At 39.7% G+C, this 27,714-nt stretch overlaps 2 protein-coding genes across 3 annotated transcripts; one reads left to right on the forward strand and one right to left on the reverse strand.

Annotated features, from left to right (window-relative positions):
• Positions 1-1,676: 1,676 nt before the first annotated feature.
• Positions 1,677-14,506, reverse strand: ubl3b (ubiquitin-like 3b). Of its 2 annotated transcripts, none has more exons than XM_041798129.1 (6): positions 14,357-14,506; positions 13,651-13,761; positions 9,679-9,787; positions 8,795-8,881; positions 3,430-3,507; positions 1,677-3,185 (listed from the first exon to the last, which is right to left on the reverse strand). In XM_041798129.1, exons 2-6 carry the CDS (start codon positions 13,675-13,677, stop codon positions 3,133-3,135), a joined length of 354 nt encoding a protein of 117 aa, XP_041654063.1. In that variant the 5' UTR covers positions 13,678-13,761; positions 14,357-14,506; the 3' UTR covers positions 1,677-3,132. The 2 variants fall into 2 exon arrangements, with proteins under 2 accessions (XP_041654063.1, XP_041654064.1); XM_041798130.1 differs by lacking the exon at positions 14,357-14,506 and adding an exon at positions 13,927-14,242.
• Positions 14,507-17,405: 2,899 nt separating this feature from the next.
• On the forward strand, positions 17,406-26,492 carry foxo4 (forkhead box O4). The gene is made up of 3 exons (XM_041797335.1): positions 17,406-19,385; positions 20,602-22,138; positions 23,505-26,492. The coding sequence occupies exons 1-2, from the start codon at positions 18,945-18,947 to the stop codon at positions 22,108-22,110; spliced, it is 1,950 nt and encodes a 649-aa protein (XP_041653269.1). The 5' UTR covers positions 17,406-18,944; the 3' UTR covers positions 22,111-22,138; positions 23,505-26,492.
• Positions 26,493-27,714: the final 1,222 nt, after the last annotated feature.

Here is a 27,714-nt window from a genome sequence, read left to right on the forward strand (position 1 = left end):
TGGCATTGTGCAAGTCCATTGCACATGCGCCTCAATGGGGCCCCAAGTGTGGCATAGGGGACTGCGTAAGAGCAACATGTATGAAAATCGGTACACATGTATCAGACCTAGACAAAATAAAACGTCACCTGGGACCATTCTCTAATATGTACAGGAAATGCTCTACAGACAGTTAAAGGCCATATTTGGGCTGTTTTAGCTGGTTTGAGCTGCGTCACTGTCGTCACATCTGAAGGATCTCCACCTATAGATCTCATCAGACTGTCTCCAAATTTCTTGTGCTTATTCTAGACACGATGGAGATCTAAAGTTGTGCGTTTTTTTCCATATTTTTTTAGGTGTGCCAACTATTTTGATTCTGTATTCTACAGTGCTTACATCAATCATCGCCAGACTTAAAAAGGATGATCGCACTTTGACTCTAAATACATATATGCATCAATTTCATCACTGTGTCACAGCACCCCTCTCTGCTAATGGATCATCCCTTCCTCTGAATTTCGACTTTGTCCTCTAAAAACGTGTAAACATACTGCCCTCGCACACCTTCAACCTAGGCTTATGATTTTTGATCTGCATGTGGATCATCACCAGATCTACAGAAAAACCTTGTAAAAATGTGCTGGGGTGCGAGGGCTCATCAGTGCTGCTTGCAGCCCTAGTTTCTTGTTGTTGCACATTAAAGACAGGCCGTATTTCACAGCGAAAGTCTCTTAGGTATCAAAAGTAGCTATTCAGTACTTTGAGTACATTTTAAATTACTGACGTTTTACTTTTACATGAGTAGATTTATAGATCAGTACTTTTACTTCTACTCAAGTAAATTTTAACCAGAGTAACTGTATTTTTACTTGAGTACAATAGTCTGGTACTTTTTCCACCTCTGCTTTTCAGCATCATATCAAAGTTTAACATTTTGGTCTCACGGCGACATCCTTGCCATTGCCATTTCCATTGGTGAATTTACTTCAGGCCAGCAATATTCAGCACGTGGCTCTTTTGTGATGATTTGTGGCTCTTGTATGTCTTAATTTAACCATTTTTGTCTGCTACAACTTTTTTTTCTGTCACTTCTCAACCATTTTTCATGTTTTCTCCCCATTTTTGCCTCCTTTGACTTATCTTTATTGCCACTTTAAACCATTTTTCACCACTTAGATTGTGGCTCTTGGAAAGGTATTTTTTAACAATTTGGCTCTTTGGTTGAGCAGGGATGATAAACACTGCTTTAGGCTCTCTTGTACAATATACAGTATATTTAGGCTATTGATGGCAGGTCTAAAGTGTAGAATTTAGAGTACAGGGTGGATATGTTCTACATGTTTTCTGCAACCATAGGTGGAGCAAGGGATTTGCTTACAGGGCTTTAGTCCTGGATGTTTTCTGAGCAGACCAGAATCTTTTAAGTTGGTAAAAAAGTCATTTTCTCCAAAGTGTTATTAGGGAACATTGCAAAGAGAAATAGAGGATAAACAAATGAACCTTGCTGGTCACATGAAAATCTCATTCTTGTAGCTGAATTGCCTTTTTTTATAACTCTGACATGGTAAAATGCCTTTAAAATGGTTTTTCACAGCGCCCCAACTTTGTTGGAATAGTTAGCTAACACAAAATTGCTGATTGGTATCTGCTGCAAGGCTGACTAGAGCATCCCTAGTAGAAATGAGTCAAGATAATTTGCCTTATTCAAAGATTTATTAATTTATAATACAAGCTTTTATGTAGACCACATTGTATTTTAGTTTCTTTTTTTTTTTACATTTATTCATACTGAGCTAAACTTCATAGCAGTGACACTGATTGACATAAACACAAACCAAAAGACACTCAATGGAAGGAATCAAAAGGTTTCCGACTGTTTCTGAAGAAACCGCAGCCCATCAACACTCCCAGTGCACCATCTTTTTTAAGACCACATGCCCTCACGAATCCTCGCACAGTATGCCACATGCATCACACACACTCACACACACTCACACACACTCACACACAAACTCACCCACACTAAAGTTCAACAAATACCTATACACAAGATAAAAATTGATATATTTAAATTTCATTATTAATGATATTACTGAATTCCACGATAAAAGGCAAACGAGAAGTAAAGACAGCATCCAAATGAAAAAGGAGGTGAAACATCGCCCCAAATTTTCCTTTTAATTCTTCATCCAGGATGGAGAAACTCTCCCTCTTCCTCGTTGTCAGTGTCCTTTAGAGGGGGGTCTTACAGCGATGCTCCCCTCTCTCATCTTCAACCGCTTCTCCTGTCTGCGTTCAACTGGCCCGCCGTATTCGACCTCTGATAGTCCAGTCCTTTACAGTCAAAGCAGAGACACGAGGGATGCAACGAATCCTCCGCCCCCATCTTTGCAATCCTCGCTAAGGCTCTGCTCCTGTTTTCAAGGACCCTGTACATCCCCTGAAGTGTTTACACAGCTCCACCAAAATAAAAGTCCTTTCTTCATTGGTCCAGTTTCAAGGAACAAACAGGCGTAAAGGTCATGGCACGAACGCCACCTGTGCTGATACAAACTGACCGGTTCAGTCAGTGAGGCAGAAACAGTCTCATGAGGAGGATGGCACATTTTCAACCACATAAGGAAAATAAAGGTCTGTATTTTGACCCCAAAAAAAGGAAAAAGGGGGAAAAAGATGCAATGAAACACAGTAAACACTTTTGAATTAAACTGGTTAAGTGCAATGAGAGGGTTAACATCATTCAGTAAGACCTGGGGAGACATCCATGGGAATTTAAGGGAAGCGCAATAGCCCACAAATCCTTAAATCCTTTATAACAAGTCTTTGTCCATGAAGAGTGACAAGTTCCTGACAGTTCTTTAAAACAGGAGCGAAAATGTCCATGATCTTCATATTCAAAATAAAAAGGAATAACAAAGTTTGAGGACAAAAAGTCAACACATTGGCACAAAATAAAGCCTCGGATCGGTGCTCAACCAAAGCGGATGAAGGCCCAATCTGAACTTCCTGTGATTCGATATAAATCCAGCTCTGACAGGATGATGGGCAGGAGAGAACAATGTGTATGCATGTTTAAATGTGTTTGTTATAAGTGTGTGTGTGTATATGTGAAGTTAGGGAAAGGGTTAAAGGGGGTTCATTTATTTTGCTTTACAAGAGGAGACAGCAGTTGCTCTCTGTGGTTTTTTCTCTGTTCCTTTGACCTAAAAAGACAAGACAGCAGAAACTCAAGGTGAGATAAAAAACTAGAAAGTCACTGCAGAGTTTCAGGGTTGGTCTAGTCGCAGGTTAGCAACAAGATTCATAAAGATACTAGAGGAAATCTGTAATGAAATGCACTTTGAAGAAGCAGAGCTGAATCATAGTCAAAGTTAAATCAAACCGTAATTAAGCAGACTATATTTGACCTGTAGTTCTACCAAAAAGGGGCAAAGACAAGTTGCTCACCATGAGAGTTCGGCTCTGGAAGAGTCTCTCTGGCAACCAGGTGCATAACAGTGGTCCGGCCTGCTGGCAGCTTTAGAGCTATAAACAAAGAAATTAACCAGACTTTGAAATACATGTCTCATCATTTAGTTTCCAATCACAAACCACAGATCTGTACAGCTCAGGAACCACAACCGGGTTCCTACAGGTTTCTACAAGTTAAATTTAAGACCTTTTAAGACATTTTTAAGACTACTTAGAACAGAATTTAATGCCCGTTTCACCGCCTATTTAACGGCCATATTGGCAAAATTACTGACCCCTAGAATTCAGGAAAAATATTTATTTACATCAGCAGAAATTGAATATTGAATCAGCGCCAGAACGTTCGCCGATCATTTCTTGCCGGGGGGTGCAAAGTTAGTGATAAGGTTCCTACTTCACTCTCAGCACTGCTGCATAACTTAAGACCTACCATATGAAATTCAATACCTTTTAAGACTTTATTTCAAATGTAAGACTTTTCTTTAAGGTATTAAATGCAGATTTGTAAATTCAAGACTTTTTAATACTGCACGGGAACCCTGCACAAGAACGAGACTGTAATAATGTGTAAGGTAGCCAAAGAGCAAAAAGGTCTAAGAGCTGTGATTAATGAGCGTCCGGTTCAGTCCAAAGATTAACGATGAGACGAGTCGAAACTCACAACTGCTTGTGATGATGTTCTAAATGTTCTGAAAGCTGACGTGTTCACATCTGTATGGAGACAATGCATTGTTTTAGTAGTTACTACTATGATAATGGATTTTTGCTGATATTCACAGATTCATTTTAGCCGATACTGATATCAATACTGATATTTAAAGGGGACATATTATGCAAAAATCACTTTTTCAGGCTTTTCTAACAAAAATATGTGCCCCTGGCCAGTCCACAATCCCCTCAAGTACCAGACCCCCCCACCTTTCAGAAAATGTGCACTGAACAAGCTGTTCTCAGATTTTCCCCTCATGATGTCATGTGGGGAGTTCGCCCCACCCCCAGGTTCAGTTGGCCCTCCCTGCTTGGAAGAAAGTTCTGCCCTCCTCTCGGGAGAGCCACATCCATTAAGCTGAGTCAGACAGCTCAGTAAAATGTAAAGCCACAGAAACAGCTCATTCTGAGAGGGGCTGAAACAGAGGGGTTTTAGACATACAAAAATCCCATACTGGAGTGTTTTTTCAGTAACAGACTTCACAGGCATGTTTTGGGGACCTCTGAAACTAATATAAACTTGTCTTTAAAGGGTAAATGATGTCCCCTTTAAATATGCTTTTCGGACAAGAAATTTCAGTCTTTTTGGACACACTTTAAGGTTGGAAGATAACTAAGGAAACAAACTTTAGTCCTTAAAACGCTTTAAAGTTTAAGAACGAGGATGGATAAAGAAAAAGACCTCAACTGACATGGGTCTGTCAGTTCAGCCTAAAACTCACTGATTTATTAGTATATACGGACAAAATTTACAGTCGATATGCTGAAAAACGCAGGCAAAATATCGGATGTAAGTATCAGCAGAAATATTGAAACATACCGATACCAGACCGATATTGTGCATCCCTAGTTTGAAGTGATCTATTTCTGTTACTAAGTTACTGCATAATAAAACTGTTTCCAGATATTTGTCATGATGATGTGTTACTTTTATATCACACTACATGGATGTACAAGAGTGTTTCATCTCTACATTCTCCTTTTTTTCACCACTGTAGTGTGGCAGTGCAATTCACAGCACACAGAAACACAAGAAATGCTTTGGTAGCTCAGCCTTGTGATAAAAGGATGTCCGTGGAGAATAATTACATTTCCACAGACAAATTTAGCTCCTAAAGCCTGGAATCGCTCATGTATTAGCTCATAGTGCTGCACACCCTGCTTACGTGTGCAGCTAATAGAGGAGGGAGTAGTGTTAGGAACGATGAGCAACACAGAGGTCTTTTTCTTTTCTGTTGTGTAAATTGTTTCTGACTGTTTTCATGTGGGAAATAAACAATGGGTTAGTCGTGTTGAAACATCGCTCGATTGCCCAGTAGTCTTAAATGCACTATGGTACCAGTGCATGCGAAACTGCTGCTGTGTCACCTTTAAATGACATCACAAGACTCAGGTAGATGGCTGCTGCTGCTGAGGATGAGAAGACACCAACCTGACCTACAGCCAACCCACACCCACAGATTGAATTAAACTACTCATTTTTGTGTTACAACCCAAGCAAACAAAAACTTAACCTAAAGGAAGCTTGGGCTGGCTGATCACTGCAGCATGTTCTAGCGCAAACGAGGCCTGAGGCCCAGCTGACCGGCGTGTAGATGAGCTTACCCAGCTTGTATCACCTGTCTTAAAAACCAGTCCCATTTTTCTTCTGACCATCTCTTTCCTATAATATGCTGGATATTAGGGTTAGTAGATTCAGGAGATTCCATTTCCTGTTTCACATGTATCTGCTTGCAATGTCCTACAACCAGCTGTCTTTGACTTGACAAGCTGAATTGCAGGCAGCCTCGTCAGACAGTTTCATTCGAGCTGTGACAGCCTGGATCGGACAGCTGCAACCGTCACCGGCAATGTTCTAAAACGGTCTTGTCGTGTCACGAATCTCTGGTTTGAACTGGGCTCTAATGTTGATGGACACTGTACGGGTGGTGTGCATGTGTGAATACAGAAGAATCTTTTTACTTAGACTTTATCCAGACTTTTTTTCCTGCATCTTTTATTTGCTGCATTTCCACCAAACAGTCTGGTTTCATTCAGTCCAGTACAGTACCCAGTTACTTGCATTTCCACTGTCAGAAGTTGGGAAATGTACCAAAATTAGTCATCTGTGCTGTCCCAATTTTTTGGCACCCTTCTGTTGAGGTACCAAGCTCATGTATCCGACACTGACATGACACTGTGGGGCCGCGAGCAGCTCCTTCAGCAGCACACTGTTACACCCACGCAGAGAGAAGGAGTGCTACCGCAGATCATTCCCACAGAGTTTTAACATCACCAGGGGAAATTTCACTAGACCTTATATCCATGAGGGTACACTGACATATGTATGTGTATATGCTGATATCTGTATATGTACAACTTTGTAAACGAACACTTGTATTATACTTCTATTGTATTATAAATACTATTATCATTATTTTTGCTATTTTTAGTTATCTTGAATTAAAGTATTGTGGGCACATTTTCTTTCTTTTTGATATGCATTGCTGATGTTTTGCCCTCAACTGTGAGTTGGGGATCAGTAAAGGTTTATCTATCTTAACTTAATGTACAACAGCCCGCTAATTATTTGAAGAGCCCTCCCTTCCTGTGCGACAGTGGTAATAATGGACAAACACAAAACATATCTCATTTTATACTGGGCGTAACAGCTTTTCTCCATAATTTTTGTCATAAACATTCTATGAAAAAAAATGTGTTATGTACTGTTTAGCAAATAAACCTTGAGAGGAACTGGTTATGACAACTCAATTCAAGAGGACAAATAAGAACCGAAGTGATGTGCCGTTTATGAACAAGCCAGTTCTCACATGTGAACAAGAAGAGCCAGTTCTAATTTGAGAGCCACCTTCTTTTCTCCACTTTTGGTATTTTATAGAAATTAAAAAAAAAAAAAAAAAAAAACACCAAAAAAGTACAACCGAAGAGCCATTTTGTTTATAATTAAGACCTACACTGTGCAGTTTTCAGCCAATTCAGACACATCTGAGGGAAGTTGGGCCAATTTTCAGCCTGACTGTGCTCCTGACGGGTCAGATGGAATTTTTTGGACTGTTGGATATTTTAGTCATGCAACTGTGCACACTCAAACAGTGAGAGCAGAACCACAAGCAGAATCCTTAACTTTGGGGCCTTTTTCTCTTTGTATATTGTCAGGCAGCATCTTAAATCACCATGTAAACAGAATGAATACAAGAAAATAGACCTACATGGAGATTTCCAGCTGATATGGAATATTTGTTGTTATTCAGATGCTAGTTGTGTTTGTATGAGAGAGACTTTAACCTCCCTCTATTCAGACCAAAACACACCTGCGCCATGTGTCGTGTCAAACAACAACACATGACCTCCCAAACCAGCCACTGCAGGGCCAGAAGTTTATTTCTAGAGCCCACAAAGGCCTTGCCTCCTTGCCTCACCTGGTAAGTGAAAAAAACGATAAAAGCAGTGGTATTTCACCAGCAGCCAAGGCCTCCCACTCACCCTCCCACTTTGAGATGGAGAATGGCACTAAATGTCTTCTGTGCTCTAACACAGAGCTGCTACTCAGCGGCAGAGATGTGCAGCGCTGCATCTGGCTGGCGTCTCTGTAGGTTTATACAAGGAAATTAATGGGGCTGATCATTTGAACTCCAGTCTGTCCCATCCTCACTTATTCGGTGTGAGGACTCAGGTCATGCACTATCTCAGACTGTACAATGCGAGCATATAAATCATGCAAATTCAGACATACAGTCGGGTCTGACATTATGATTGTCATAGAGTCAGCTAGAAATCCCAGAGTGTATGCCTGGCTTAGGCAGAGCCAAATGATCCCAATCGCGAAAAAGAGCCCAAATTCCCTTCACCACAACCAAGGCTGGATGGATACTGACTAAGTAAATGCAAGCAAGATCAGGGTTTACTGAGCCAAACCAGACCACCAGGTAGTAGCTCACAGTATTAACATATCCTTGTGATGTCACAGTCAGCTGATGTGGGAATCCAGCAGGTTATAATTAGAGGAGATTCATCTTGAGCGAGTTGACAGACAATGACTTTTAACTCTTTACAGCTCCTGTCAGTTTCCAGAGTATTCTTTTCAACTTATGCTTTTGTACTTTAGTAATGTGCTTATTCATCTTACACTAATAATAACTACAAAACAGTCAGTCCCCACCCTTCACTGCAAACAGAGTATTTTAAGCAGTGTGGATAACTTTCTGGTGTGTGAGAGGCAGTTCCTGAAAATATCAGGCCTGTTAAAAATTTGTAAAGGTACCAAAATAATCGATCTGTACCATCCCACTTTTGGCACCCTTCTGCCGGGATACCAAGCACATTTACCCGACCCTAAAATATGAAAATGTCAGGACCTAAATGTTCTGAAACTGTGTAGAAAGTGCCAGACGTTTATGCGTGATGACTATTTAAAGAGAAAGCAGAAAGGCAATCACAGCTGTAGAGCTTCTCTCTTAAGTTATGGGTAAGAACTTTGATTTTTTCAGGGGCGTTGTCTCTTTTTGTATCACTACATTTTCAACTCTACACAACTACAATACTGTCGCCCTACCCCAGTGTCTTCAATAACAAACATTAATGGTGGCATCGGCTGAGTTTTTTTGGTGATTTTGTCCTTGAGAGATAATCTTACCTCCCAGGGTAACATTGCCATGAAGAAAGCGTCCCTGGAAGATGAGGCGCAGTATGCTGGGACTGCTCACTCTCTCCTCCTCCCATCCTGTAACAAAGCAGAGGAACGTGAATATAACTTTCACAGACCACACCCAAATGACATTTATAAGGGCAACACCGACTTATGTTTCAACTCTCATCACATTAAAGGAGCCAACAGTCTTTTTTTTTGTACGATATTCAAATGGAGAACAACAAATATACTTTTAACGTTTCAAATTTAAAGAACATCGTCCATTCATGTACGCAACTTCTTTCAATCCAAAACAAAATTTTACATTTCTTGAAAGTTGAGTAAACCATTTCCCTACTAAAGTATATAACAAGTAAAATTAAACAGTCAATAGTATAACTGTAAGCCTAACTGAAAGCTTACAGAGCATGCTCACTTTGCTGAACATTAAAACTCTATTAGTAGAGGTGCAGTAAAAGTAGTTTACATTTTCACAGTAAAACAAAAACAGATAGACTTCCTCTCTACATGCAGATTTAGGATAGAATAGACCATTACAGTGGCTTGGTCATCGCATGCCATCATTGTTGTGCACAATACTTTTCATTTCAATTTATGGTAATGGTAACATTACAGTGTGGCCATTTATAGTCTTCTGACATAAACAGTGTATTTAAACTTTAGATAACAACGATATAGCTGAAGGTCATAATTGAAAGGCAAATGCTTAGGTGAATTTTACCACTATTAAATGTAATGCTTTCATCGTTTTCATGAAATAAATCTTGAAACTTCAGCAAATGTGTCAGTTAGAAGTTGATTCAATCAGACAGACTATTTACAAAGTATAAAAAAAAACAAGTAAAACCACTTTCAGCTGATGGTCTTACCTGCTGGCCAGTTCTCAAACACATGTTTGGCGATGTCTGTGGCCGAATCATTCGGAGAGAAAGTGAAGTCTTGCGTTTTTCCACTGACCAGGATGAGGCGCAGGTGCACCTACAACAACAAAAGAAAAAAAACGATCAATCTGAGTAGAAGTGTCCAATCAGCCCACATAAACACCAAACCCCCTTTAAGTTCTTAATTAGACGTGGAGGAATCCTTCCACTTCCTCTAACCTCTTCAGCAATGAGGTGACCTTCAGAGGGCTGTGAAGAGACGGGCATTCCAGCCTAATGAGATTTATCCACAGAAGATCTCCACCCTTTGACTGGGCCACTTCTTTCACTGAGGGCTTACACCGAAGTGAGCCCCTGTTGCCAGAGACAACAGATAAGGGTGGGGCAGAAGGGTGGGGAGGACACTGGCCTTTAGTTTAAGGGCGCCGTGAGCGCCTCTCCAGGCTGTCGGCCTAATGCGATAACCCCAGGTGTCCCAGACAGCTCTGGGCCATGTTATTAAATTTACATGGCCAGTGCGCAACCCCGAGGGGGACTGTGCATATGTGTGAGGGAGGGTCTTTAACAGCAGGGCTTCTACCACATTTTATCCTCTGGGTTACTACACAAAACAATCAGTTAAAAAAAATATCTTCTTGTCTAACATGTCACCAAGGTCTTAATACGAAACACATTGTAAGAGAGTGGAAAGAGCTCATTATTAAATGATCAATACAAACTATTATGATGTTAAATTATCCCTTATTTTCCTGGTTAAAATGACAAATACTAAGGCCATTTTCAGTTTTGCATCCATCATTCTTTGCTGCTTTTCTGTGCCTGATGTGAAACTTTAGATGCAGACTTTCGGATATTAAAAAAAAAGTTTCATAAATACTGCAGGGCAGTTGAACAGACATTTTATAGCATAAATCATTTGAGGGAAAAAATTGTAGCATAAACCAATCAGCCATGTATATGTTTAGTTTATCATTAGGGCTGTCAAGATCAGTGGAGTTAACTGTGATTAATCAAGGGCCACAATTAGTGCACAAATGTCCTTTTTATCACAGGCTTTGTCTCTTTCAGCAAACTTTGGTTGAGCCACATCAGGCTCTCCCTGCAGTCACAGTGAAGTAAAAAGTCCACCACTACCCATTACTGTCTCATTTAACTCTAAAAAAAACTAAGTGGACAAGACAGAAGTCATCTGAACCTTGTGTTGTGAAACATTTACCTTTTTACTGTTCACTTATTTCCTTAAAATCCATAATAAGTACCTTTTCCCATGGTTAAGTTCATGTTTAAATCTTTGATCTACCTATATAAGCAGGTCTGTATCCAAACAGGCCAATTACCCTTAGTTTTAGCCAGTAGAAAAATCCAAATGACACAAAAACAGTTTTGATTGTAAGATAGTGGAATTTTAAAATGTGATAATAGGGATGCAATTATTCACAATCAACTACAGAAATTCTAAGGTTAATAGGGATTAAAAATGTAATCTTTTGATAGCCCTTTAATTATGCATATGTTCCATGTGCTCTATTCCTTATCATCATATCTATTTCAATAGGCTGTAAAACAATTTAATTTTTAGAACTTCTGCAGTTAATCGTGATTAATCTCCTTTTTTGTCACATTTGAAAATAAACTATTAGCATTTAAAACAGATTCTTTGTATAATTTTGTTTTTTGTATCATCTCAAACTAAGAATAACTGATTATGAGGCTTATGATTAAACAGGAAAATGATAGAACAGTAAAAAAAAAAGTTTGATGAAAAAAGATGAAGATGATTTGACCTGTCTACTGAGTTGTCTGTGAGTTTTTTAAAGTAAGATGAAAAATAAAACATTAAAGAGAACCTATTTTGCATCACTGTGGCTGCAGGGAAACGCTGCAGTATCAGAGTGTACCAAAAAGAGAACAATCAGGTATATGATTGAGTCAGTTTTTGTAATTAATGCAATAATTCTTGGTATTAATTGCAGCGCACTTCATGCATTCACACTGGCGGTTATAGTTTAAAAAAAAAAAAAAAGACAATCATAATATTTCTTAGATCTCTAACACACTTTGCTGATATTTAGGATCAATATAAAGTGGGGTAGGAATCCATAGGGCATGAATGTTGCCTTCTAATAGTTTAACTAAATGTTCTGGTTATTCTATACTGAAAAATGTCATCAGCTCTTGTTAAGGATCAAAATAAAATCAGCCTGACCTGAATTATTGATCCATTTCTAATTTATAATGCATGAATTACTGCTCTTTATTAATCCATTAATCCATCACCTTGAATCAATCATTCCACTACTCTCAAATATTACTTCATGAGATAACGGACTCATCTACATTTCTTTCCCTGCACATCTTCACTCAGGAGTGAGAGCTCATGGATGAAGTGATTTCCCTTGACATTTGTCCCTCTTAAAAAAGGCGGCACATGAACTTTCTTTGCTTCACAAATCACCGAACGGAGAACAAAGAGACTTAACCACGAGGTGTGACGTCAGGGAGGAGCAGTCCCACTCTCTGATCTGTTTACAAATACAGTCCTCCCTCAGTGATCCTATTCCACCGCTTCCCCCCTCCTCTTTTGAACTGAATAACCTCTATGTGAGATTACATACCCATGTCATCATTAACAGGCTTTGTCCCCCATCCTCGTCCCTATCCCTTTCATCCCCATCAAAATAAAAACAAAGTCAAATCTGCTTGGTTTCCCAGGCAACATAAAGCCAAGTTCTCCAATCCAAAGAAAGACCTTAAAACTGTTGTGAATTTCTTGTTTTAAGGGTTAACTGAGCTATCAAAGGCTTATTCGTTCTTGATGTTGGTTGGGCTTCCTAAAAACATTAAACCAACCACAAGCTTATGCTCTGGGGTGGCTGCCAAGACAGATGATCCATTAAATCCCTCGCTGCCTCACTCTGAGCTTTCACCTGATGTAGGTGTTCTAGATAAATACTTTTCACTTTAATTAAACACATATTTCCTATATAATCTGTCCAGAAGAAGGTAAGTTACAAAGGTACGTGTTTTTAAGAGCATGCCACTCAAAAATACTCTCAATATTAAGCATCATTTTCATAATTTTCTTTTAATTAGGTGGGGTTTTGTATAAAAAATAAGTCCAAATAATTAAAGATTGCCTTTGTATGACTTCAGAACTAAATGAGATCTCAAAAAAGTTAATGGTTTTCCTGACCAAAAGCCAAAAACATTTTGACTACATTAATATGAAACAGAGCAAAGCTTTTTCCATTTTGTGAGGTCATAACCAACAAATTGGATTTTTTTTCATGACAATTTCAATTTAATTAATTCTCTGACAAAGTTGCGACTGATTACATTGCTGCTCCTGGATTTACTTTCAATCTGCTAAATGTGCCGTAACCCACTTCTCCCTACCATTTATAAGTAGACGGAGGAAAAAAGATTGCCATCCAACAAATACTGCTGTGAAGTGCAGTTTAACAGGTAAGGCAGGTGTTTTGTAAATAAATAAAAACTCTATATGACATACTTTCCTCTGTGCTCTGTTTTAAATGAGTGTTGTCCATTCCTACAGTGGGGGAGGACGGTGGGCAGGATTTATTAAGAGGGTACAATCAATTGGCGTCTAAACCTTGAAAGGAAAGTAGGGCAACGTTTTAACTGAGATTAGACAGATGGTGTTCACAGGAACAGCAGTCACTGTCCCAGCTAAGTGTTTGTGGACTGTGGCTAATCCATGATTCCCCCTCCTTCCCTGATGTCCAAACCCTAAATCATTTTAAATAAGGTACACATTTTTGCTATAATCATGATTATTGATGGCATCTCTGATCTATATGTCACCCAGCATCTACAGTTGTGACAGAGAATAAGCAGAGGTAAACAAAGACAGTCAACAACCAGAGATGAATGCCTTATTATCTCCATGTTCTTGTTAGAAAATAACTTGAAATGGGTGGTAGACCCTCTCTCACTCACCATATCAAGCTCCCTCTGGGTGGTCATGGCTCAGCAAGTGTGAAGGCCGTGGATGAGGATCAGAGAGGACAGGACTGGCGTGTTTCAACTGCTGGAGACGGGGCCAGAGCCCTAACACAAACAACACAAACAACACAAACACTGTGAAACTGCTTCCCACAGCCTGGCACCAGAACTGCACTGCATAATCCATTACCCAGCGAGCTAACCTGTCGTTAGGGTTAAAGTTAGCATCATAATAATATCAATTAGATGTTGAACATCATGATTACTTACCTTAAATGTTACGAGGAGTGTTCAAACAGGCGCATTTAACTGTCAATAAGTCAATTAATACAATACACTTAGCTTATGTAGCTACAGTAGCAGCGAGCTTAATAGCTTAAGTCTCTCCAGGATTTAACAGTAAACGTTAAGCTAATTAAGCTAGTAGACATTCTTATTCGAACAAAATTGCTGTAAAACTGTTAACTTTAAACAATAATACAATTATGTAGTGAAATAGTCAGGAAAAATATCTCGCCTGGTCAGAGCACCACCACCAGCACCGAGTTTCGACCTGACAAATGTCGAAGCTGAGCCCTGCGACTAGAGAAGGATTGTGCTAACGTTAGCTTTAGCTACCTTGTTAGCTTATGGCAATTCTGCTGTGGCTGGCTAGCTGCGGGACAGTTGGATGTGCAACTTTATGCCTGGCAGATCTTACCTGCATCTGAAGATTATGAAAAAATGTTTGCATTCAGTTGAGCTGACAACCAGTGGAGAGAGCTTTTATTGTGGAAAATATCGAATGCAGATATCGTTGACTGTGGGTATCGGTGGCTAATGGACGGGAAGACGCCGGATGTCAGCTGGTTGTAAACACAGAGAACGACCGCAATGACTTATGGGAGTTGAAGTGCAAAGGCAAAGTATTAGCGATAGGACTTCACAGACCTTACAAACCCGATTTTTAAAAATCCTCTTTAATTACCTCAATCGTAAAACCATTATTTTCATTACTGATGATAATTTCACTTTTGATGATGTCTTATGCTGTTTTCAATGAATAATCATATGGTTCCTGTGTGTTACTATTCTGTTACATTTATGCTAAAATCTTAAAATGGCTTGATAGGTTACTCTCCACAAAACAAAATACATTGTTTGTAAATTTGTTTCTTGATTCTCCACAACAAACAGGGTTTTCAATTTGATGAATGCCTCATGCACACTCTAAAACCAAAAATGGTGTCTAATAATATTGTAGCTTTATGACAGAACACAATGCGTTCACATGGCTTGGTCCACCTCTTCTTTTTTGGAAGTCTCAAAGGTGTGCCTCAAGGATCAGTCTTAGAACCTATTTCATTTTCTATTTATATTAACAATATGTGTGATGACCTTTTAAATGCCTCGTATCATTTTTATGCAGATGATAGCGTTATTCATTGCTGTTTGATTATCTTTTAATGTTTTCCAATCTCATTTGCAGAAACTTAAATTGGTTTAAAATGCAGACAAAACCAAGCTCATGGTATTCTATAATTTAAACAGATTATTGGAAAATATCCCATTGATTATAACTTTGCAAGGCAGGCCAATTAGTCTCAACCTATAAATAATTGGATTTTCATATTGCTCCTGAGCTGTCATTCAAAGCATGTATTGCAAACTTGGTCACCATGCTCAGGGTGAAACTCGGCTAGTTATTATAGAAATTAATCCTGCCTGTTCCTCAGAGCTTGTAAATGTCTTGTATCTGCAACCTTTTCACCTTCGCTTGATGATGTTGTAGTGCTTCAGCCAAATGTTTACAGTATTTGAACACTGCTTAGCACTAGAAGTCTACTGAAATGTTCTGATAACTTGATATTATGTGTTCATGTCATGTTAAGTGGAGTAAAGGTTGGATTAGATAGGTCTGACAGTCTACCCATCTGACCAGAGATTGTAATATTAATCAGTAATTTCCTAGCCCAAAGCCACATGTTTCATCTTTGCAGACCCACTGCCCAGATATTACCTGAGCTCACAGCATAGGCCTAGAGGCCTGCAGGGATCAAGCCAGTGGATATGCATGCAAAACCAAACAAAATGCAGATGAAATGTGAGAAGATTCAGCAATGTGTCAGATTATATACCTACAGACCACACATGCTCTTTCCTGATGTTGATCCTTTAGGTGAGTCATGAACATCTGGAGCCAAAGCACTTCAGACAGGAAGCCAGTCTGCTCTGAGTCATTACTCAGCAAACACAAAAACATGCAGGATTTAAAAGAAAACTTTGAAATCCTGTGTATAATCAAGGGTCAAGTACCGTAACTGGTAGTTTCATGTTTCAATATTGCAAGTTAACAGGATAATATTCAAGTAACATAAAAATAATCTTAGCAGACAAACACCCAATAAATATATGTGTGGAGACTCAAACATGATATTTTTGGACAAATCCAGTGCTTTTAACAATGAGAAAACACATTACAGTAAAGAAAAACGTAGCTACAGCATACAGTGACACACGTTGTAAGAGTGCTTTCACTCCAGGTTCCCCTGATTACCACATTCTTGCACGTTTTATTACAACTCCACAATGTTCTCATTTTGCAAAATATATATAACTATAAAAAAGAAATGACTGATAACCCTACCAGGCCTGTAAGACTGGTATAAGCTGAAAGGAAAATGATTAACAGAATGATACTGTAGCTTTAAGACTCTTAACAAGCTGTAAATCCTGAATGTTATCACTTTAATCCATGCCAATAAAACATAATGTCCCAATATGTTTTGTGCCTCACAGGACAAAAAGTTCTGAGAGGTTATCTTTTTATTTATTTATTTACTTTTTTTTTTTTTTGGCAAGGTCATATGATTACATTTTATTGTACATACATTGTAATGTAAATAACCCTGCACAATAACATTGATTTAATCATACAGTTTATTAGTTATGGCATTTGAACATACATGCATACAACAAAAAAACATTGTTTTGAATCATTAATTACTGCATTATTGTACTGAAACAAGCAATTAAGTGCTGAAAAATACAGTTGAAAGAACTGCTGCTTTAATTTTACAGGTAGATCATTGTTAAGGAGCGTGATTAGCAGAGAGACAGAGCAGTCTATAACAGTGAAGATAGCTGATACCTTTGATTCATATGTGTAATGATATCAATAAGATTAAATGTAGAAGTATGATGTTGATGTTATTTCCTATCCCTCATGCCCCACCCATAATGTTTTATACCTCAGCATAAGTCAGTAGCATACCACCTCAGTCAAAAACTGGTAATCACTGGGTCCTGGGTCCCAGTGCAAAGCTAAATTGCAGAATTTTATTTGCTTTCTGGGAGTGTGCCGAATATGTAACAGAATTTTTAAGGTATAGAAGAGGATTCTTTGCTATTTTAGGTATTCCAGCCATACGATGGAGAAGGGGAACAAATAAAAAAGAGCTTTGACATTCATGTTTTTTTTTTTTAAAGGAATTTTAGACAGAAATCAAAGGCTCGTTAATTATTTAAATAACAATGCGTTGTTTTGCAGTTTAAGTGCTGTGATCTATTAATATCAGCAAGGTAATTAACACTAATAGGCTACCTTACATGCCCTAAGTGTGTCGGGGACTTAGCACACTTTAAACTGTTACATAATGACCCACTACAGGTACATGTTGCTCTTACGACTGGTGTTTACGCTTGTTCTGTGACATGTATGACTCAGTTTCCCATAAATCCACTAGGCGCATGCGCAGAACGGATTGCCTGACAGTGGTAAACAGACGTCAGAAGGGAGTCTTCGCCTCGAGTCAAAACAAAACAAAACAAAACAAGTGAAAAAGATACCGAAGGAGTGGATATTTGAACGGCTACAACGACATGGAGTTTTAAAGAAGCTTTCGCTGAGTAAAAATGACTACTTGGAGAAAGTTTTGAGCGAAATTTCACGGACTTTTCCACGGATAGTAAACTCTGGAGTAGCAGGAGCTTAACCAGCTAACGTTACGGTGGCTATCGTGCTGTTTTCAAAGTGCGAGCAGGGGAAGCAGACAGACCTCCAAGGCGACTTTACTTCGCCTTACACCCGGGAACATTTTTTGTAGTTTGTTTGGACGGACTGCGGAGAGAGGATCTGCTGGGATCCAGGCCTCGACGGGAGGGTTTCATAAGCGTTTCTTCGAGCATCGTGTGTGCGGCGGTGGAGAAACATGGCAGATGGTGACATGCGCCTGGCCGAAATGTGGCGGATCGTGCAGACCTGAAGCACGGACTTTTCGTGCGCTCATTTTTGATCTATCTCCCATATTAACAAGAATTTAAGATTATTCAACCCATAGCTCAGTCAGCTCACTCACAGATATAAACTGGATTGTTGCTCATTTAAAGAGGCTTCACCGTGGAGGCCATAAAGACAGCGGCGATCAGCGTCTCTGTGTTGTTTTTTTAAATGTTTTTTTAACCTAAAATAAGCCGGTTCAGGAATAATCGGGGGTGATATATTTTTCAGTTGTCGTTCATTTCACCGGGATTGTTTGAGGCTGTTCGGGGGTCATTTGGGGACATTTAAAAAAAAGTTTTGGTGGAGGGTTTGCGGCTGGAGGAGAGCCTTCACATCACGTTGTTTACAAGTGGAGACGGACTGAGAAGCTCCTTTGTAACTGTAGACAGATAATCCCCGCTTCATAGTTTTACAGTTTAAAATCCAGGTTTGAATGTGGATATTTTTTTTTTAAATTGTCAGATTTTTTTTTGAATTTGAATTTTAACATCTCGTTACATTAAGACAAACAGTTAAAATTATTACATTTTTTTAAAACCAATGTTTTGTTTGTAAACAATATTTAAACCGTGTTTTTTTATCAATGGGAATGGCATTATTTTGTATCTGTCTACCTGGAGGATTCTGTCATTTATTCTCAGGTGTGTTCAAACATCTGTAGATCCAGATGTTGTCGTTCTCATTGCCACACTGCCACTTTTGTTTTTATTTCATTCAAACAAAGAGACTCTCATCCCAGCCCTCCTTCATTCTATATAAATCACAAGGTTTATGATAGTTACTATTAAGGAGATTATTTGGGTTCCCTAATCTCCAATCTGAGGATTAACCGAGGCCACTGGTGTGTCCAGATTATTACGTCTCTTTTCTAGGCCCCTCTGTTTACACCCCCACAGAGGCTGAAGCATATTGTTTTTGTCCTGGAAGTGTTTTAACGCATCAGCCGCTCTAAATTAGCGTTTAATTTCAAAGGTAGATGTTTTGAGTGCTTCATTTCTTTGCTTGAGTGGAAGTTTAGAGGACCGTCATGGAGGAGTCGCCTTTGCCCCCGATTGACCCAGATTTCGAGCCACAGAGCAGACCCCGTTCCTGCACGTGGCCCCTGCCCAGACCGGACATCTCGGTTGTCAAACCGGAGGGGGCGGATGGCGCCGAGTCCGCCGCCGGGACCCCGCCCGCGGACGAGGACAAGCCTGAGCCGCAGCAAATCATCTCCGAGCCGGAGAAGGCAGCGGCGGCAGCCGAGGGTGGGGTCGTGGCCGGCGTGGGCGGAGCCGGCGCGACGCCCCGCAAAGGATCATCCCGGCGCAACGCGTGGGGGAACCAAAGCTATGCTGATCTGATTAGTCAGGCCATCGAGAACTCACCTGAGAAGAGGCTGACCCTGGCGCAGATCTATGAGTGGATGGTGAAAACAGTGCCTTACTTCAGAGACAAAGGAGACAGCAACAGCTCGGCTGGCTGGAAGGTGAGTCAGTGGGTGGTGCTCACCTGTACTGCACCTTTTTCCCACGGTGGAAGCTAATTAAGTGTCTTGGGGAAAACAATATATTTCACTATGGAGGCTTTGATGAGCAGTCTTCTTTGAGATGAGCAGTATGGATAAGTTCAGTCAGACCAGATTCCTCAAAATGTTCCCCTGTCATAATATTCTTATTTATCAGGGATGCACAATTATGGATTTTTGCAATAGAGATATTTAAATGTAGTTCATATCTAAAACTACAGGCCTTTAAACCAAAAATTTAAAGTTTGACGATGAACGCAACAACCAATTTCAGTCCTTCAAACAAAATGAAGGAATGATGATGGATAAAGGAAAAGAGTTCAGCTGACTGTTTGTCCAGCCGTAAACTCCACTAACTTTCTTGTTCGTATGACAAACTTACAGGTGAAATAGGCAGAATTTTTATCCAAGTTATCGGTTGTAAATATTGGCAGGAAGTTTTAGATATGCTGACACAGATAACTCACTTTTTCAAGGTTTGAGGCTCTGTATTGGTACCCAAAAAGTTAAATTTGTTGTGCAGACAGGAGTTTGGCATCCCAGAGATAAAAAACGACACTGATTAACAATTCAAGACACAATCAGACAAAATCCATTAAAAACTAACATTAAAATGTTAAAACAAACATTGATGATTAAAATCAAGTCATGATAATGTGTTTTTGAAGACATTCATTCTTACATAATGCTTTAAAAGGTGTAGTGGTTGTTCTATTTGACTGTTTAACCATTTTCCTTGCCCTCACTATGGTTGCATTTCGGTCGATTTTTTTTTAATACATCAGTAGTATTTATTCTGATCAGTGGCTCCCAACCTTTTTAGACCGATTTCCTTTTAAACAAAGCCAAGAACTACAGATGATACAGATGCACATTTTGCTTTTGTCTTATCACTGACCGCCTTTGGAAAAAAAATATAGAAAAGAAAATCCATGCATGCTGAGCCAAAAATCTAAAATCATCCCTTACATAAAACGAAAAAAAAAAAAAAAAAAGCAGGAAAGTCAAAAGAAAAGTACTGTATAGTGTGTCACAGAGCTGTATTTTGTGTTTTGAATATAACTGAAGCTTTGGCAGTGCCAAACTTTATTTTCTTGCAGTGATTATTTGACAGAAAAACAAGTGCATTAATTGATTTGCATAACCTACATTTGGTATGCTGCCTTTTTTCTTCTAGAATTCAATTCGCCACAACCTGTCACTCCACAACAAGTTCTTGAGGGTGCACAATGAGTCGACAGGAAAGAGCTCCTGGTGGATGCTCAATCCAGAGGGGGGGAAGACCGGGAAAGCTCCTCGCCGCCGGGCTGCCTCCATGGACAACAGCAGCAAACTGCTGAAGAGTCGCATGAGAGCCAAGCAGACCAAGAAGGCTGCAGCAGGTGGTCTGGGGGGCGCTGGAGGGGGTGAGGGGAGCACGGGCTCAGGTGGTGCAGACAGCCCTAATTCGTCCCAGCAGTTTCCTAAATGGGCCGTGAGCAGTAGCCCGTCGTCTCGCGGCAGTCTGGATGACTCTGACATGTGGACCACCTTTCGCCCGCGTACCAGCTCTAACGCCAGCACTCTAAGCGGACGTCTTTCCCCCATCGCCCCCGGACAGGAAGATGACGATAACCTGCCTGAGGACTCTCTGCTGGGGAGATACACAGCCAGCAGCCTGACCCCCACCCTCACAGAGACCCTGATGGAGGAGCTGGATCTGATCGATGGCCTCACCTTGATGACTGGGCCGCAGGGAGGAGCCAGTCCCAGCACAGCCCCACCAGCACCTCCCACTCCACTGCCCTCTGCTTCCACCCTGCTGCCCCGTGGCTCCAGCTTCTCCTCCTTCCACCAGCTGCAACCATCCAGCCTTCCGCAGGCCCCCTCCCACTCTGGGACCCCGGCCTCCATGTCTCAGTGTGGTCCCAGTAAAGAGCCTTCAACCTTCAGCAACTCGCTCTTCAACCCCATGTCCTCCTCCACCTCTCGTGGGAGCAGCCATTACAGTCCCCACGTGCCCTCCAGCCTGGAGGCGCTGCTCACCTCTGACTCCCCTCCACCCACTGATGTCTTGATGACCCAAGTGGACCCCCTCATGCCCAATCCTGGAGGGGTGGGCCTGATGGGCCTGGGCTCCTCCGTGGTGGGTGTGAGGTCCAAACCTAACCAGCTGCTGATGAGTAAAAGCCTGGAGCCAAATACAGTGGCCCCTATGGCGCTGCAAGCACAGATGCAGCCGCAGCAGCACCACCTCCACCACCAGCAGCAGCCACAGCACCAGCAGCAGCCACAGCCACAGCAGCACCAGCATCATCCTCAGATGAGCTTGGGAATGATCCTCTCAGGTATGTCTCAGGACCCCTCGCAGCTCTCTGCCCTGAAAGCCCAGCATGCCGCAGGGCCATCTGTTGGCTCAAATCACGGAGCGGCCATCGCCTCAGCCAATCCCAGCGTGAGCCTTCAGGGCATGAGTCAGTTTGGAGCGCCGCCCTGCTTCCAAACCGGTCAGGACCGCTTACCCACAGACTTGGACATAGACATGTTTACTGAGAATCTGGACTGTGACGTGGAGTACATCATCAACAGTGACCTCATGGACGGAGATGCCATCGACTTCAACTTTGACCCCATACTGCCTGGAGGCCAAGGTTACCCTGGCCCGGCCACCACCCAGGGCTCTGCCCATAGCTGGGTGCCCAGCTAATCCCTCAGCTGACTGCCCAGTTAGCCAGGTACACTATAGATTATTCCACAGTTAAATCATCTATGTTTAGGTTATTTGGATGAATTTTAGTTCAGGAAATATCAGTTGATTCTGTTGCAGGGCTTTGATGACTTTCTGTGTTTGGTTCCATGAATGATGCACAGTTAATCTAATTGCAAATGCAATGTCAGGCTGTGCAATTAGGCTACATCATCGCACAAAAGACTGCAGTTACTTTTGTTTAAAGTAGTTCTTTAAAGGCTCACTAGAACCTGCAGAAAGGCCTTTAAGATTACAATAGTGCCATTATTGCACTTTGTAGAAGTACCTTTATTTTCATAAATGGAACAAATTTAATTTTTTGGAAAATATGAAGTTATTTGAAAGCAGTACTTTAAAAATGTCAGGTTTTGCATATTGTTTTGTTTAATTTGGCATTTTCCTTGATAACTAAACAACTAAACCCATGATACCATTTATGTATTACGCTATTTTTGCAATATTGTTCAGTATAACAATTGCACATTATTATTAAATCTTGCAGCAACAGGAACCATGAAGAGATTCTTTTAGAAGAAAACATAAACAAATCTTCACATGTGTGAACCTAGCTCCGCGTGTCATGACTGAAGTTGACTGGTTGAGCACCACAAAGTACATTTAACATTATTTTTCAAGTTTTACATCAAATGAAAAGGGAAACTTTTGCAGGTTCGAATTCTTTTATATCAGTGGTTCCTAATCTGGGGTCCGGGCACCCCTAGGTGGGGCGCGGGACCCTGTCTGATCTCACCTTGTCAAAATTACATGTTCAAATATTTTTTAAAAAATGAAAGTAAATCGAGATTAGAACCATCTTCTAATTTTTAAGCAAAAAAGGGAAATTTGGGGGAAAATATATATTGTTAAGATTATAAAGTCAGATATTTTTTTTAGAAAACAAGCTCAGAATTTAAAAGTATAAAAGCCAAAAATTCACAAGACAAAATTTAAATTTCCAAGTTTAGAAAATCTTAAATATTGACATTAAATACTAAAAAATTTCAGGTTATTAAGGTCATAAATTGACAATGCTGTAAAGGCAAACATTTTTGGTGGTAGTTTTATTTTTGAATTTATAATCTCAAAAATTCAAAGTTCTGGTCCATTTAAAGTTACAGCTTTGAGGTCTTTGATAAACTCATAAACCAGTTAATGAATGGATGAATCAAATAGTGCATAGTTTATGAAGGGTTATTTGCAGTCATTGATATTTGAATGATTTTAGTGTTAATCAGTGACTTCATCTCAGTGAGACTGTGACATTATTGTTTGAGTGCTTCACTTATACAAGCTGTATTCATGAGTCAGATCATCAGCAACACAAGTGACCTTTTTATCATTTTGTCTTATAGGAACTAATCTCCAGTCCAGATAACCTCACAGAACAACCGATGCATTCCTCCTCCCCACTAGCTGAAGATAACCGTTTTCGATGACGATGCTTCTCTCGGACTGTAAAGACAAAACCAGACCTCACCCCGTGTCATGTGCCAAGACATGCAGGGACAGGGAGGAGATTCAGGCGAATATGCACACAATTTCCTCCTTTTTTGTTAATAAGAATAACACAACAGTTTGGCTGCTCGCCACCTTTTCTTGAACCTGAACTGATGACTTTCTAAGACGTGTGACTCAAAGACAAATCAGAAACTCCCCACTGCTGGGAGCATTTATTTCAGTTACGTTACACCTGAATAGCTTTAGGGTGGATTTATGGTACTTGATGGCTTTGGAATTGACTACTCAAAGGACGACGCACGTTTAGAAGAGTGACCCGTTTTCCTTCAGAAAATTGCTGGACCGTGATCGTCTGTGCGAGATGCACAGAGAAATAATAAGGAGCCAGAAAACTTCGAGGACTGTTTACTGTGTTATGAGCGGGTGGAAGATGGAGACTGGAGGTGTAAAGAGTTGGCTACACATCTCACCTTGTCATGGACTATAATTTTATGTACGATTTTATTCACTCTTGAGAAAGTGATGCTTTTTTTCTCCAGTTAGGTGAACAGTTAAAGACTGGATGTTTTTTTGCAGTTTGGCATTTTTGGTGTTTTGAGGTAGCCGTCAGTTAGAGGGTGTGTGTGTGTGTTTTAATCCTTGATGTGCAGTTAACCTAACAAAATGAAGAAATGTGATTTGTGAGAAATACACAGGGCATTCAAGGGTTAATGTTTTTGCCAACAAGTGATTGGTTGGCCAAGTATTATCATGTCTCAGACAGCAGTATGCCTCCACTGTTAAATGCTCCACCTAATTGTGTTTTTTAATTTGAATCAAGCCTGTGCATTTTCAAAGCACTTAGGTTTCCTGCGACACAGGAACCCCGAACTAAAGCGGAGAATAATCCACATTAGGTTAAACCATTTCATGAGAATAAGAGTTTGAATCCTGTCAAACATGTGATGCACATGTTGCACATGACGACACACTATGCAGACTTATCAGGAGAACTAAATGAAATCTTGAAGGAAATTTTAAAAATCACTTCTTGAAGGGTTTGATATGAAATATTTTCCTGATATTTTCTTGTGTGGGGGGTTTTGAGTGCTTCGTATCCGAATATCCTTGCACACTTTAATTATTCAGTACTCAGATATTCAGCTCAACAACTTAATTCACTGTGTGACAAGTGCAAAAAAGAATATATTTGATTATAGTTTTAATATACAACTTAGATGGAGGTAATAAATGAGATATTAATACATATGAATATATTACTAATGACAAGTGATGTTTTTTTACATTGGAAGAAGAATTTTCAGATAATTTCTAACGGTAATTTTCTATACTTTTATTTTTGTAAAGGATGAGATGCATGTAGATTTTTTACATTACCAAAGGAACACTAATATTTGCATTTGCATGGCATTTAGGGAGCGCTTGGGCCTGATCAGTATCACAATGTACATAAGCTTTGCAAAAAAACCCAGCTGTAACATCAAAACCTGACTTCTTAAAGATGAGCAAGGCACCGTGTATCGATACTTGACTGTTTAAAGTAAATTTCCCGAAACCCTGCCTCATTTTTTCTGCATTAATCATGCAACCAAGTAAAAAAAAAAAGTGCTGAAATGTGGCAGACAAAAAAGTACTTTTATCGTATTCTCATCTCAGATCGAGACTTTAACAACCGTTACCTCTCAGGGTCGCTCAGAAAGAAAGTCAACAGGAAACTAATTCTGCAGATCTTGTGACAAAAGCTAAAAAATTAAATATTTATTCCACACTTTTTCTGTTACTGCAGACTGGAAATCAGAGGCTTTTGTTTTGTTTCCCTGGAGACATTTCTGCTGAGTTGATCTTTAATTTGACTCTCTTTTTAAGAGAAATGTTTTCTAGCTCTCCAGCGGTCTTGTTCAGTACTAACCTGTCCCTTTTTTTTGACTGCCAATATTTAAAACACTATAGCATGACGTTTTCTTCTGCAAGATGGACCTCATCTTGTCATCTTACCCCCTTTAAACCATTGTGTTTGTGTTTAATTGCTTTGTTCATATTTCTTTTTGTGATCACAGATAGCATCCTTGCAGTCAAAACTTTGAATTCTCATCATTTCACTGTAGCATTTTTAAACATGCTAGCCCCAGATTTGTATAAAGCACTCTCTCTCTTTTTTTCACTGATGTTTTTTTTCTCTATTTGAATGGTGCTAGATATCCTGTGTGATGTATCCTGGAGTACGCCAACATGCAATGTGGGTACATATCAGGGCCTTTGAATATTCTGTACTCAGCACACGGATGTTGATTTGGTTTTGAACGGTGGCACGTAATCAGAAGTCCTTCCCCCTTTTTTGTTGTCATGTTTTAACATATATATATGCGACCCCTTCTTTAAAACCAAACTGGTGACTTAAATAGATCTGGAAACAGACGACCAGTGTGTTTAAACTGCATGATTATTTTCTTATAACTCTAAATCATAACGTAACTATTTTAGAAAGTTGTACCTATATGCAACAACCCCCTGGTGTTATGACTTCCTTTGTTTTCTCCCTCTATGTAATCATAACTCTCTTCATGTTTTCTTAAACTAGCAGTTAGTAGCTGTATGTTTGTTTTGACTTTTAAAATTCCCCCATTTGATACAGCATTTTTTATTGGCAAAGGGTGGGTTTTTATACTTAAATTTCCCCATAAGGGAGGGTGGGATGGACAGGGAATGATGAGTTGTGCATAAGCCAATAATGTTTCTGATTTTTGAGTATTGTTGATAGTTTTTCTTTATTTCTCTTTCCCCTTTCAGTCTTTTTTTTCCCTTTTTTTTCTCATTGTAAAGTCAGCCAGAGATGACAAACAGTTCTGAACAGCAGAAATAAATTCAATAAACTGTTTAACCTACTTTGTCCGAGTCAATTGTGCGAAGTGACTGAGTTTGATTTTTATGAAGCAGTTATGGAGGAGGTATGGATATTTATCCATGCACTTTATTTTACTCAATTTTCTGTTAAGTAAATGTTTGCTTTCTCCAGATATTTGTTTCATTATCATTATTAAATAAGGGTGTCAAGATTAATCGAGTTAATTGTGGTCAATCAAGATCCACAATTTGTGCACTAATTTTTAAATCATCATAAATCACATGCTATCTTTCAACACACTTTGATTAATCCACATTAGTGTCTCCCTGCAGCCACAGTGATGTGAAATAAGTCCACCACTGCTCCTTAAGTCTCATTTTACTTAAAAAAAACAAAAAAACACCAAAGCCAGCCCAGCGGACAAGTCAGAACACCCCATGAAGCTCTTTAATGATCTCTTATTTTATTTTCAATCAATAAAAAGTTCTTTTTGTGGTTAAAATGTTAGAATCTTTTATCTACCTCTGCAAGCCGCTCTGTATCAAAACTGGAGGTCAGTTACCCTTAGTTTAAGACAGTGGAAAAATCCAAACACAGTTTAAATCGGAAAATAGGGGAATTCAAAAATGCAATAAAAAGAGTGTGATTAATTACAGAAATTCTAAGTTAATTACGATTAAATTTTTTTTGTTTTGACAGCTCTGCTATTAAAGATCCTGTAAAGTGAAAATAATTTGTATGTATGTTTGTTGTATGGTAGGCCACTGTGCTCTGAACCCCCCAGGTCAAATTTTAGTCTGATGAAACATCTCTAAGTTTATAAAATTAAACTTCAAAATCATTAAAAATGAGTCGGTAAATCCTTCTCCAGGATGGTGTGGGCGTGCTGGTTGAATGAGCTGAAGCCACGCCCACTCAGGAGAAATACGATCCTCTCTATTTTTAAAAAAATACTGCATTCTGAATGGAGGAAAGCGCTCATGCTAGAGAGTGGTGCAGTCATAATGTAATTTTGTAGGCAATACCCGGAAGTTAGCGTCGCATGGGTTCCCTCAGCATCGAGCCTGTGGGATTTTTAATGGGTTTTCGGATCACTGCTGAAAATAAGATCTGTGTCCAATAAAAGTTTATGAAACTTAGACGTTTTGTTCATAAGGATAATATTTATTAAGATAATATAAGAATCATATCTGGTTTGTTAGTATTACTGATGAAACTAAAAAGCTGAACTGCAACATGGTCAACTGAATTTAACATCATCA

The sequence above is a fragment of the Cheilinus undulatus genome, linkage group 10 (assembly GCF_018320785.1).
Source record: "Cheilinus undulatus linkage group 10, ASM1832078v1, whole genome shotgun sequence".
In the NCBI taxonomy this organism is placed as follows: Eukaryota; Metazoa; Chordata; class Actinopteri; order Labriformes; family Labridae; genus Cheilinus; species Cheilinus undulatus.

Coding starts and splice junctions, on each gene's coding strand:
- ubl3b (XM_041798129.1), bottom strand. CDS start 13,677: ATGACCACCCAGAGGGAGCTTGATATG. Junction 8,882..9,678: donor GTTTGAGAACTGGCCAGCAG/GTAAGACCATCA, acceptor GCTTTGTTACAG/GATGGGAGGAGGAGAGAGTG. Junction 3,186..3,429: donor TCCAGAGCCGAACTCTCATG/GTGAGCAACTTG, acceptor TTGTCTTTTTAG/GTCAAAGGAACAGAGAAAAA.
- foxo4 (XM_041797335.1), top strand. CDS start 18,945: ATGGAGGAGTCGCCTTTGCCCCCGATTGACCCAGATTTCGAGCCACAG. Junction 19,386..20,601: donor ACAGCTCGGCTGGCTGGAAG/GTGAGTCAGTGG, acceptor TTTTTCTTCTAG/AATTCAATTCGCCACAACCT.